We start from the raw sequence: 13,415 nt of genomic DNA on the forward strand, positions 1-13,415 counted from the left end.
CAGAGAGGCAGATGGAAATCTCTAAGCTCTATACTTGGAAATGGCCATAAATGCTGTACAATGAAAAGACAGCCCCCCCACACACACACACAATGGGGGAACAGCCTTGCAAGGCCACAGAGGAGGACAATGCAGCCAGTCTGATGAGACTGAACAAGCTAGGGTCAGATGGAAGGAGAGGAGGACCTCCCCTATCAGTGGACTTGGAGAGGGGCATAGGAGGAGGGTAAGAGGTTGGGGTTGGGAGGGGAAGAGGGAGGGGGCTACAGCTGGGATACAAAATGAATAAACTGTAATTAATATAAAAAATAAAAATTTAATTAAAAAAGCAAGAATAAAGCTTAATACTAAGGACCTTTTCTTAATAAAAAAAAAATTAAGGAAATCTGATCTCCATTGGTTTTCTATGTTTAGAAACCCAGTCACATCAGTGCATTTCCCCTATAACGCTCCACTAAACTCCCCATTTTCTTCTAAAGTCACTGGGATCTATCCTGAGTTGAGCACTCAGGCCTTGTTGCTATTTTAACATTCTCTCTGGTCTCTCCTTCCTTTCACCCATCCCACCATTTGTGAGTGTGGGCCTCAGAGCGCTAAAAAGCACGAGTCTGAGCAGACACTTGCACACCAGTGTTCGCAGCGCCGTTCACAACAGCCCCAGGAGCTGCTGACTGAACAAGAAAAACACTGCACAGACATTAATTACAATAGATGTCGAGACTTAAAACTGATGTACTATGACATGAATGATCTTTGGAGACACTATATTGTATGAAATAAGACACAGCAATGGACATACACCATGTGATTCAGTTTATAGGAGAGGCCTAGAATTAAGCTAATGGACAGAATGCAAAAAAAAAAAAAAAAAAAGTTTGGCTGGGGTTAGAGAAAGGGATGGAGAATTACTAATTCTCCATGTTGTTTCAGTCTGAGATGAACACAAAGTTCTAAAGATGGTGAGAGTCACTAGTCAATTAAATCACTAAAGTCACTGCTCAATTAAAATCACTAAAACCCATAAGTTGTACGTTACCTTCACTACAACAAAAAGTGGTTAATGAGACCAAGGAATCAAGTCCTCAATTAAATGTTTGAAACATATTTGATTCAGTTATTGGGAAATGTTCACATATATATTTGAACAACATGTAGATAATTTTATGATTCTCCACATAAAGATACAGAAAAACAGAATATTATATTCATCTGAATTGTCAATTTAGTTTTAAAGCCAAGCCAATGCTAATATAATTTACCTCCTCTCACTATCAGGAAAAAAATTCCACTCATACTCAAAGCTTAATTTAAGATGTAATTATACAATCTATCTTAAAATTTTCACACACAGTAAATTCCTTAATATTTATACTATCTTCAGAAAACAGAATTGAACTCACAGACACACATGGTATATCAAAAGGACACACCAATAACACCAAAATGATTTTATTTTCGTCCCTGACAACATGCATGATGCTGCCATTATCACTGGTTTATTAAATATTACTTAAGCACTCATTAAAAATGTTTACATTTAAAAACGTGACACAATAAACAAGTCAATTATAAACACAATCCTTCCTCAATATATTTTGTTTCTTTCACACATAAATAACAATCTACAAAATCATAAATAAAGCTATCAACTCTATGGTCGAGGATTCATACACATTGTGAAGTTTGAGCATGCTCTATATGCATATCACCAACCAGATCATTCTTACAAGTTCTGTCTCCCAACTTGGGAGAGTTGCCTATAATAGACCTTTCAGTTTACTTAGTAAAAATGTCATGCATTTAAAAAGTCAAACAGCTACAAGCCATGATTTTGTCTGTTGAGACTGGGTCTCACTATGTTGTCTATGTAGCCAAAGCTGGCCTGTGATTCACAATTCTTCTTCCTTAGCTTTCTGATAGCAGGAAAACTAAACTAAACAAAACAAAACAAAACAAAACTGATCAACAGAAGAGATTAGTTTAATAGCAGAAAGGTAGCTACTTAATTAGTAAATCTTTTTAAAACCACTTCTGCCTATCTAAAAAAAAAAAAAAAAAGAAAAAAGGCTACAGAAAATGAATGCTTTTAGGTCATTTAAATAGCATGGAACCAAAATTAAAATTTAAGAAACAAAAAATTCAGATTAAATCCATATTAAGCTTTTGAAAATATTCCATTGAGATTCCGTAACAGGAACCGAACCAATGACCATCATAATCTTTTTTTTTTAATTTATTTTGAACCATCATTTGAAATAGTAAAAATAATGACACAAATTTTTTCTGTGAATTGTACTTATACTACTTGTACATATTGACTACAATGCAATCTTCAGATTTTCTTGCCAAGCTTGACAGCTCTCATCACGACCTCCCGAAAGTCAGCTTGTATTTTCAGCAGCCTATAGTAAGAAAGCAAAATCCATTATTTAAGAAGCTATGGTCAACACAGCCATGGAGGTAAGCCTGTCAACACTACACTTGTTTAACAAACAACTAGCTATTCCACAACACAACTGAATTGCTTTTATTGGGAAAGTACACTGATTTTTATTTTTGTTGTATTATCAAGATTATCTTCTAAATTTACTGCTAGATGGCACACGTTATTTATATAATAAAAGAGAACATGTAAAAATGTACTACTTCTTTAAGAGTTAACACATAATCTTGTTTTCCAAGGTCTTCATTAGTTTGTTTTATTGTAGTACAAAGACAGAATTAAAAACAAGAAAGACCTATTAAGCTGCAAATAAAGGATACCAGCAATAGAAGACACAGTGAACATATTTTTAATCTCTCCATTTTTAAAATTTTGCTAAAAGGGTTTTGTAGTATTTATTTACTTAAAAATAATTTCATTGTAATGAACTCAAAAATAAAGATACTTTTCTTGCATTCCTAGTCCCCAAGTCCATACATCTCAGTGACTCAAAATATCCTTTCTGAAGCTATAAAACTTCATTTGGGTTTTATACATCAGTACTAATTATGTTTTTATGTACTTACATACACACGGGGAGGGGGTGTAGAAATAGTATGACAGCCAAAACTAGAAAGACAATTAGCTTTGTATCTTTCATGACTCATGTGTTGTTTTGTTGTTGTTGTTGTTTTGCCTGCATTTTTTGTCCTTCCTCACCACCTAATATTACCTTTTCTTGATCTCCTTTCTAAATGGTATATAGAACCCCTTACAGCTGTTTACACATGTATGTATTATAGGCTAGAATCTGAACCTGAGGGGGAATGTGCAGTTTTTCTTCTTTCCCAGGTGTGTCTGATATTCACCAAAAACCTATCTGATATGCTTTCTAGGATGACTTGAAAAGAATAAGCACCTGACAGTAATCCTAGCACTTGGGAGCTAAGCCAGGAAGAGCTGGAGCTGTCTTCAGGCTACATGAGGAGGAACTTGCTTCAAAAGACCAGGGACAAAACAAAGATGTAATATAATTTCTTAACACCAATATGAAAATGATGAATTTAACCTTAGAAACACATGCTAGATTTTCAATGTCCTTCTATTTCTACTTCCTACCTAAAAATTTCTTTTTAGCTACTTCAAAAAATATAATAAAATACTGGGAAAATTATAAATAATGCAGTAATATAAAAGGCCTAAACTTTTCCTATGCAGACAAAAGAACTGACCTTGCTTTCCTTAAAATTTGTTGGTTCACAAATATAGTCTGAACTAGCTTTTTTCTCCTCTGGATTTAACACACAAAAGAGTTAGAACAGTTTAAAAATTGTTGCCAGCTGTGTTGGCACTCTGGAAGCAAAAGCTGGCTGATCTCCTTGAGTTGGAGGTCACCAGGGAATCAAAATGAGACTACTCAAAAATGAAAACATTTAAAAAGCTGGCTCACACACTCTTTGTCAGACAGTGCAAACTAAAACTGCAGTCAGCCACTCAACTATCAGTAGCTGACCCACCTTACTGTAGGCTTCAGCTTCCTTAGCAGCATGTTGCTAACAGCAGTAGCAACACCTGTCTCTGTATGAGTGGAGGAAGCAATGACAGCTCAGCCTGAGCCTCCCGTCTACTCTAGCACAACGCACAACGGAAGAACTCATTTATCCATTGTTGACTCTTTTCAGTTCCTTGTCACTCTGCTGTGAAAGCTATACACTGAGTTTTTAAAAAGATGACAAGGAAAGTAAGCGAATTAAAGAGAGGATGGGCAAAACCCCATAAAATGCATTCAATTTTAAGGGTATTCAGAAGTGCAAGTTAAAAGAAGTCCCACACATGTTCCTTCGTGAGAAATGGCTGAAATAAGGCTCCTAGTAATGAACACTGACAAACACACAAAGGCAATCCATATGCTGCTGGTGAAATACAAATCAAGACAACTACTTTGAGAAAGCTTGGCACTGGAATGATCTACTGAGTTGATAGCACAACACCTACAGCCAGTCACTTTATGTCTAGGTACATACCTAAAACAAATGCACATGTATAAGCATGAAAGACATGGGTTTCAATAGTGCTAAATAATGTTCAAAGTAGCATTACTTGTAAGTCTTACATTGAAAATAATTCATATCTACTCAAAGAAGAAAGGGTAAATTGCCATGTTTTCGTAGAAGGAAATTTATTTGCAAGAAAGAAACACATTATATTAGCATTCAACATGAGTGAACATCACAGAATAAATGAAAGAACCCAGTAGAAATAGTCTAAGATTCCATTGGAATGAAGCTTAAACTTTTACAAAGTTAGAGCAGGTTTTAGACGTCCAGTTCAGTGAGACTGGTGACCATCTACCACAGAACTCAGGATACTGGAGAGGAAAGTAAGGGGGAAGGGAAAAGTGAGTGTGGAGAGAACAGAGCTTTCTAAGGTGTTGGACGTGATACTCATGTGGGTACTTAATTCTCTGTATGTGCACATGTGTGTACAGGCAACACCAGGTCTCTTCCACAATCACTTTCCACATTAGTTTTTGAGACCAGGCCTTAAGTAAACCTTTTATTCACCTGATGCAATTGCCTGCCTCTGTCTAGGCCTCATCCTAGAATCTTCTAGCCCCAGTACAATATAATGTAGGCCTATAATATTTTCAGCCTCTGAGGCTTACTTGTTGAATAAGCTCACCCTTTCTAGCTATTTCCGAACTCTGGCTGGCTGGTTCAGCTGTTCTGGAGCAAACTCCTCTCCAAGCTGACTGATTCAAGCTAACTTCTCTCAGTTCCTCACTGAACTGCTCTGCTTGGCCTCAAACCAACTCTAGCAATCTGATCTCATTTTCTGGCTCCTCGTTCTCTGGTTTCATCTTTGTCTAGCCTGTTCTCTCTCTGTAAAACTGTCCTGGTAAAACTGCCTCCTCTCTCTCCCTCTGTGCTGCTCTCTCCTAAGCTGCCTCTCTATTCTTGTGAGAGATGGAAATATCCCACTTTGTCAAATCTTTCTCTGATTTGTCACTTTGTCTGCCTCTCAATTAGACATCACTTTCACACATGGGTGCTCCCTTCTAAAAAGTAACTTTACTTTCATTGGTTGGGATTAAAGGGTGAATACAAGGGGCATGTTTGCTTTCTCCAGCAAGATCACATAGCCCTAAGTCTTTGGGTGTGATCAGATAAGCCATGCTGCTGGACTGAAATTCATCCCAGTTAACTGATTTGTTTATACTAAATGGCCAGCAAGCCCCAGGGAACCCCATCTCCACCTCCCCAGCTCTAGGAATACAGACATGCATTCCTGAACCTAGTTTCCCATTTGATGATAGGGATCAAGTCTATCTTTACACATCTGCATGACAAAAACATCACTGAGCCATCTTCCCAGCCCTTTTTGTATTTATAATCAATATTTGCTCCATAAGCATATTTTGTTTGCCTTTTTGTGTTAGGTTTAAAAATCAGAGATTGAAATGAATAAAATAAAAAAGCCTAGGTTGCCAGCAACTTACATATTTCACATAGCTTCATTCTCTCAGAAATAAGAAAAAGGAAGCCATTTTGCTGTTGGACAAGTTTAACTGTAATGACTTGAAGTTTCAATATTCACAGTTAATGTGATTCCTCACCACCATGCAGCCTTCTCTCCTGCTGTTTTCCTGTCGTTTCTGTTTATCTGTATTCAAATTTCCCTTATCTAATAATGACACCAATTGCTGGATTAGAAGCCACCCTAAATCAGATGAATTCATTGTAATCTGTGATGTTTTTGTAGATTTCAAATATGGTTAGATTCATTGGCACCAGGGCTTAGGACCTGAATTTAGTATTTGGCAGAAGGCACAATTTTACTCAACATAGAAAATTCTAATAGTGAGAGAGTCCTAAAAGAAGATAAAACGTTTGTCAATAACTTTTGTGGTCTGAACACTTTGCCTCTGGTCTCCAGAATTTCTCAGAATTAATCAGAAGTTAGCCTACTCTGGTTTAGCTGGGATCTCTCACATAGCTTGTTATTTCTAGATACAGTGTTTTTATTTATAACTAAGACACAAAGCTAACCTTTAGTGCTTCAGTACCCTTTCGGAGCTCCTTGATAACAGATGATAAGGCTTCCGGGTTGATTCCTTGTTCACAAAGCCGTACACAAATAGACAGTGTTTCCATATCCAAACCGGTATTCAAAATCCTTGAAATCTCCAGCAGAACTGAAAAAGATACAGACACAATATTTAAAAAGCATAAACACCTAAAAAATAAAAATGTACAGCAGCACTTCCTTTCAACAGACTGAGGTTTTGTTTAGGCATATTTATGTATAACCATAAATGCAGTAACAATTAGTAAAAGACCAGAGACCAAGAGTTTAAAGGAGAGCAGGGAGAGTATATGGGAGGGTATGGGAGGATGGAAAGAGAAATACTGTAATCAAATTAGAATCTGAAAAGTAAAAAAAGAAGCAAACTAACACACTGCAGTTGGCCAAAACCAATGGGAAGAGCACAAGATTTGGCCCGCGCATGTGCACACTCAGAACCCCCCTTTAAGACTGAAAACAAAAACACAAGCATTAAGCTGGAAGGCTTAACACACACACAGAGCGCCAGGGCAGATCCCTGAGGGCCCTGTGCATTCTGCCTCAGTCTGGGTTCAACAGAACTTTGTTCACACTGAGGATTTAGAGGCCTTGTTTTCTTGGTGGTTTCCTTCCACTCAGCCTCTTACACTCTTTCTGCCTCTTCTTCAGCAGGGTTCCCTGCTCTCTGAGGGGAGGGATTTGGAGATATCCTCTTTAGGGTTGAGTGCTCCAAGGTCTCTAATTCTGCACAGTGTCTGGCTGTAGATTTCTGTATTTGTTCCCAACTGCTGAAAGAGAAAGCTTCAGCAGTTGGGCACTGATCTATTAAGGAATCAGCACCTCAGGATTCAGAAACCAGCTAGTGCCTCTCAGCTTTGTTTTTGTTTTTGTTTTTTTTTTACATTCACTGATTTGACTGATGCATGAGTGTGTATTTGTGGGTTCCCACAGGCCACAGTGTCCAAGCAGAGGTCCGAGAACAACATACAGAATCAGTTCTCTCCTTCCACCATGTTCACCCTAGGGTCAAACTCAGGTCGTCAGGCTTGCTGGCATGGTAGCCTTACCTAGTGAACCATCTTGCCAGCCTAGTGTCTCCGTTTTTAAAACTTAAAAATAGTTGCATAACATGCCTTTTCATGAAAATGTCAACTTCTTAACCTCTGCGCTTTTTAAAGAAGGAAGCTGCTCTTAACACTTCCCCCGCTGATTCTATATTGTGGTAACTGTGATCCATCTGTATATACTAAATTTTATTTCAAGACCAATTCTACATGAACATAGGCAGTTAAAGCTTTAAAACCTTTCATAATAATTTGACAGAATAACCGCATCTGTTGGTTTTCTGAATAAAATCTTGTATATTTAAACTTCACTTTTAAACTTTTTAGTATTTATTTTACGTGCATGAGTGTTGTATCTATAGGTGTGTGTGAGCACCACATGTGGCCTTGACTTCATTTTCTACAGCTCCGCTTGGTCGTGCATTAGAATGTCTGTCTTTGACAGGAAAAGCGGCAGGGTTCAGAACCTAGGCTACCTAGGCTTTCCCAGGACTCCCCTCCCTCATGGGGCATCCACAACACAGGTCCGTTAATTTTGTCAGAACTCAAGTCAACTGGTAACACATTACCTGCTGTAGACTTTCCCCTCCCATTGTGCTTAGGACATTATTTCCCATGCAGAGTGAATTTATCATTATTTTCACCCAACACCTGAGAGATGATTTCTCCCTTCTACAAACATTTAGGTGTTCAATTCCTGTAGTGTAGGCAGAAAAAAAATCCTTTTCCGAGAAAGAAGCCAGTTGCTAAAATACAATTTATTGAATGCTGTGTCCATTGTTAACTAAACTGTAGTCACTACCTTTACTGCAAAAGAAGTTTGCAGAGAACTATACAGCATGCTTGTGCCATAGCCACATCATTAATTACTAATTTTTTATTGCACACAGTAGGTTAAATATCCTTCTACCATTGTCATGTATATAAGCCTTTTTAGTCTCAGGGTGAAATCAAACATTTTCATCAATTTCCAAAACAAATTTATTGGGCTTCACGTTTGAACTGCAGGAAACCATGGATTATTTGGGCAAAAAATGGACAAGATGACAATATTCAGTTACTTGCTAATTTAACTCTAAGTATTAAAAGCTGTCATAGCATTCATGTGAACATCCAACTTTTCCCACTTTCATATTATTGATTTTCATGTCTCAAAGTTCAATGTGAGTCTTAAAAAATACACTTTCCAACACTTTTGACTATGGATTCAGTTTTGAATCTCTTGCCTAAATTCTAATGCCTGTGCCTTTTTCTTTCTGATAATGGTTTAAATTTTCTCATCATAACTCATGTTTTCCTATTTTAGATATAAGCCAGATTATAAGCCAGATATTGTAAATTTTATTTTGTTGGTGAAGGATGTGTTTCATCTCTCTGTAAATACCTGGAAACCATTTCTTTCCGTTCTTAATCTTCGAATCCGTTGGGCAGAATCAAAGCGGTGCAGTGAACAGCTGACTGAGCTTCCTTCCGAGTACTCTCTCCACTGTTTCCCAAATTGTGTTTTCCATGCTGGCAGATAGGAGGGTGCCATCCTCGAGCCCTGTGGCAGCATGGCGTTGTGCGTGTACTAATCACTTTCTTTAGGTAACTAGTACCCTGTGTCCTGCGAATCCCTGTATAGTTTACAGGCTTTTGTTTTGTCCAGGTAGGAGTGTATGCACAGTTAAGTCACTCCATCTTGACCAGAGTACTCATTCTTATTTTTTCAGGGTTCAATGTATTATTATTTTTTCTTTAGTGATGTAAGCCTGATAGTCACATTACCTGCTGCTTTCAGTAACTTCCTTTAAGACTTTAATTCCCTTGAAAATAATTTATTCTTGTTTTGTAACTCAATGCTTATTTATAGTGACTTCCTATTTTTGCTTGTTGTTCCTGCCTTTATTTAATTTAGGCTCTATTTTTCAATGTTCTTGTTTACTGGAGAGTGCTCTGATTTCTGAAGCATAGCAAGCAGCAGGAGACTGGCCAGGAGTGTGCTCTCTAGAGCCAGACCACCGCAGTTCAAATTCTAGCTTTATTACTAGAAAAATCTCACACTTGCTTTTACTTTACCATTCTATAAACGGCAGGCAACAGTACTTTCTTTACAAGGTTAGTGTAGATACGTTTAGAATGGTGCCTAACATACAGTAGGACTTAATGAAAGCTTAGCTATTACCTACTATGACTTTCTCTTTCTTCACCTACCTAAGGTACTTTTTGACTTTTGGGTGAAGATTCATCTATGGAAAACTCTTGCTCACAAACTCTTTGATACTTCTCTCATCCGGGCCTCAAGCTATCTGGACAAAGCTTTATAGAGCATCTCGATACTCAGAGAACACATAGATGATGCTTCTCCATCTCTGCAACGGTATATTTCTGCCTGGTACGCTGGCAGAGCAACATGCTTCTTCAGGTCTATCCTCAAACCCCACTGTAGTTCCCTTCTGTTCCTTTCTCATGGGGAAAACCTCTTTTTCATCAATGGAAAGAAACTTCCTTTTCTTATTTTTGAATATGGCTATATTTAATAATTATAATTCAGCATTGTTTCCTATCATTTTTTTATCTCCCTAAGTATATGCACTTTCTTTACTAATTCTGGTTCCTAAGAGTCTACTTAACTCTTGGAGATTCCAAGGTTACTTTCAATATATTGACATAAGGGGACATGCAAATCTAGTAAGGCCCTATTAAAGAACCAGATGTTTGAGAAGCTATTAGTAAATATAAAATTGGAGTTTGTATTTGTGAGATTTTGGTATAAGATGAATTTATCTCACCTCCCTGATCCATTTCTTATGCTCATGTGCTCTTTACCTTTTACCTTCCACTAAGAGCTAATGCAGCAAGAAGGCCCTCTGGCAAGTATAGTTTCTTTAGACTTATTATAAACAACTAGAGCTTAAACATTAAATGGACAACTGTAAACATCCAAAACTATAAACACTAACTCTGTGTTCTTTGGTTTACCCAGACTTGGGCAATCTGTTATAGCAAGATAACAGGAAAAGACTGATTCACTCTCTATGTAAAATAACGGAAAAGAACAGTACACATCTAAAACAAGGGCACTCAATACATTTTGAAAAGACAGTATTTGAGAAAAACTTGCCTGAAGAAGCAACAACCTCAGACTTCAAGTGTGAGAAGAACTTGAGGCAGGAGGAAGTGAGACAGCAGATGGTTCCTAGACTGGAGGGAACTTGTTCAATTCACTGATGCTAACAGCCAGTGTCGAGACAATGCTATGAAGGGGACAAATCAGCAGAAAATAGAGGAGACATGCAAATCCAGAAAGACCCCATTAAAGAACTCAGAAGTTTGAGAAGCTGCTGGTAGATAGAAAATGGGAGTTTGTATTTGAGAGTTCTAAAGTATGGGTTGGATGTTTGAATGGGTTGCATATAATGTGGAATCAGTAATTTTGGTAAGACTGGTAAATGGAATAGCCTGAAAGAATAGTCAGGTTGTCAAATATCAAATTAGTCATGAATTTTAAGGCCTTTGTGAAGACTAAGAGGCACAAGAAAATCAGGCTGACCCCAGGTTTCCCTGTCAAGATGAGTGACTAGACGGATGTCGGGTGGTTTCACTGACTAGTCCATTGGCTCTCAATAACTTTGTTTAGTTAGCTTTTGGAAGCATACTGCCTGATATATAGTTTCAACTACACTGAAGGCCCAGGAAAGAAAAATTATCAAATATACTAGTAGTAAAATTAGAATTTGAGGAGTTACACTGAAAGGCAAGGGAGTTGTTGAAAGGTCTAACTATTTTAGGAGGAAGTGTTGGAAGTGAATGATGAGTGTGTGAGGACATGTGAGCAGAGTATCTCATCCCGAAGCTCTTCACTGTCAGTCAGGGCTGGGGAAAATCGAGTTCCGCCCACAGCATGGGCAAACAAATTACAAAGCCTCCTCAGCACCCCCACCCCCCATGATCTAGCTTTAACCAAGTTTACTTGCTTGACAACTGAAATGAAGCCTTTACACAGGTGAGTCCCACTACCCTGGCAAAGCACTGACAACAGGCGCGTGCCTCACTGACAAGAAATACAGTAGCGTGTGAAGGACTGCTGTCACGGGAAGAAATGGGACCCGATGTCTGAAAATTTCGTGTCGGCTCGCATATGTTGATTTAAATGCAATAAACCTCACAGTACTCTCTCCCTTCATCACAAGTAGAAACAAGCTTCTCTGCCCTTCACTTCTACATGGTCTTAGATGCTGTACTGTTTATTTTATATCAAGTTCTCTCAGAAAAGATGATGATGATGTAAAACCTTAGTTCTCACAGCAGTCCCACCAATGCGTTTGCCCTTCAAAGAAAACTGGCTGGAGGTTGGCCTTATCTTCAGATCCTATCAAATACGCAGTGATACGAGGAGCGTGCTCTAGTAGACCCAGCACTCCGTGAACACTCCAGAGGCGCAAAGTGGAGGATCAGGAGTTTGAGGTCCGTTTGGGCCACACAGCAAGACCCTGTCTCAAACAATACACCCGAAACCCACAGCGGCACCCAAGGCAAGACGATAATGTTAAATACATATCGTAAACTCCTGTGTACATAAATTCACCTTACAAAACAGTAAGCTGTGGTTGAAAAAACGACCTGGGTACAGCATTTAGAAAAGAATTTTCAGAAAGGCAGTGTAACAAACACCAATTGGGTGGAAAAAAGTAAATGTAAGGCTTCTAACAGCTTCCTTCTTTAAACATGAAAGCGTGGGCAGTGCAGGACATTCCACGAATCTATCAGAAGGGACAAGCTAAGAAGGTGGACTAAAGTAAAGAAAACACCAGGCAGGAGGGTGACAGCTCCAGAGTTATCTTTCAAGAGAGATGCTGAGGGGGAAACCATGAAGGCCACGGCCAATGCAAACATACAGCACCACATGTAGATGGAAACCAGCAAAATAAGGACAAAGAAAGATGCTTGCAAACGGGATGGCAGCTAACGCAAAGGAAAACAAAACCAGGCAAAACTGATCCCTTTTGATTCACATCATACCTGGCTGTCTTATTTAAAATACCCACAACATCGCTAGGGCGCTATCAGCTTTATTTCCACGAAGAAAATAACTACGGTCTTACAGAGCCACGTGTTGGCTCCAAGGGGTCCGAGGCTACAGAACCACAGCAGAAAGAAGGCAACGTGGGCGCGCTCTACCCACTCGCCGAGGGGCGCGGACACACCCGCAGCAGCGGCCGCCGCTGTCACCCGGTCTAAGGGCCGGGAGATGACGACGGCTCATTTGCTGCAAACAACCAGAGATGCACTGGGCGGCTACCGAGGCCCCACGACCCCTCCACCCGCGCCGCCAGCCGCGAGCTGGGCGGGCGCCACAGGACGCAGCAGGCAGCCGGGCGGGCAAACAGCCGCCGCGAGGCCAGAACGCCGCGCGCGCGCCAAACTCCGCCGCCGCCGCCGCGGAAGGCCGCCAGCTTCGACGTCGCCCCCGCCGGTCCCTCCCCAGCCCGCTCGCAGGACGCAGAAGACGCGGACAACGCCGGGCCCTCGGCGCCGGGAAGCCCCGGCCGGGTAGGACGAGCGCGACGCGCACTCACCGTCCATGGTCTCCCTCACCGCGTTCAGGTTGGCCGAGGCCGCCGCGCCCGCCCCGCCGCCGCTCGCCATGGAGAGGAGAAGGCCCCGGGCCGGCGGGACGGGGCCTGACCCGGAACCGGAGGGCCCGCCTCACCGCCCGGCCACCGCACCGCGCCGCCGCGCTCACGCCGCGCAAGCCCCGCCCACGCCGGCCGGGGCCCCGCCCCCTCGCGCAGGGCGACGTTGGTTTGAATTTGGAGCCGCGTTCCCCAGCGCGGAACGTAGAGCGAGGAGTTGGCGTTCGAATTCACCCCACCGCCTCGACG

At 40.5% G+C, this 13,415-nt stretch overlaps 1 protein-coding gene across 1 annotated transcript; it reads right to left on the minus strand.

The window, feature by feature from the left end:
• Positions 1-1,433: 1,433 nt before the first annotated feature.
• Mzt1 (mitotic spindle organizing protein 1) lies at positions 1,434-13,278 on the minus strand. The gene is made up of 3 exons (XM_055609731.1): positions 13,110-13,278; positions 6,472-6,617; positions 1,434-2,402 (listed from the first exon to the last, which is right to left on the minus strand). Exons 1-3 carry the CDS (start codon positions 13,177-13,179, stop codon positions 2,382-2,384), a joined length of 237 nt encoding a protein of 78 aa, XP_055465706.1. The 5' UTR covers positions 13,180-13,278; the 3' UTR covers positions 1,434-2,381.
• Positions 13,279-13,415: the final 137 nt, after the last annotated feature.

The sequence above is a fragment of the Psammomys obesus genome, unplaced genomic scaffold (genome assembly GCF_907164565.1).
Source record: "Psammomys obesus unplaced genomic scaffold, mPsaObe1.curated_primary_1811, whole genome shotgun sequence".
NCBI classification, from domain to species: Eukaryota; Metazoa; Chordata; class Mammalia; order Rodentia; family Muridae; genus Psammomys; species Psammomys obesus.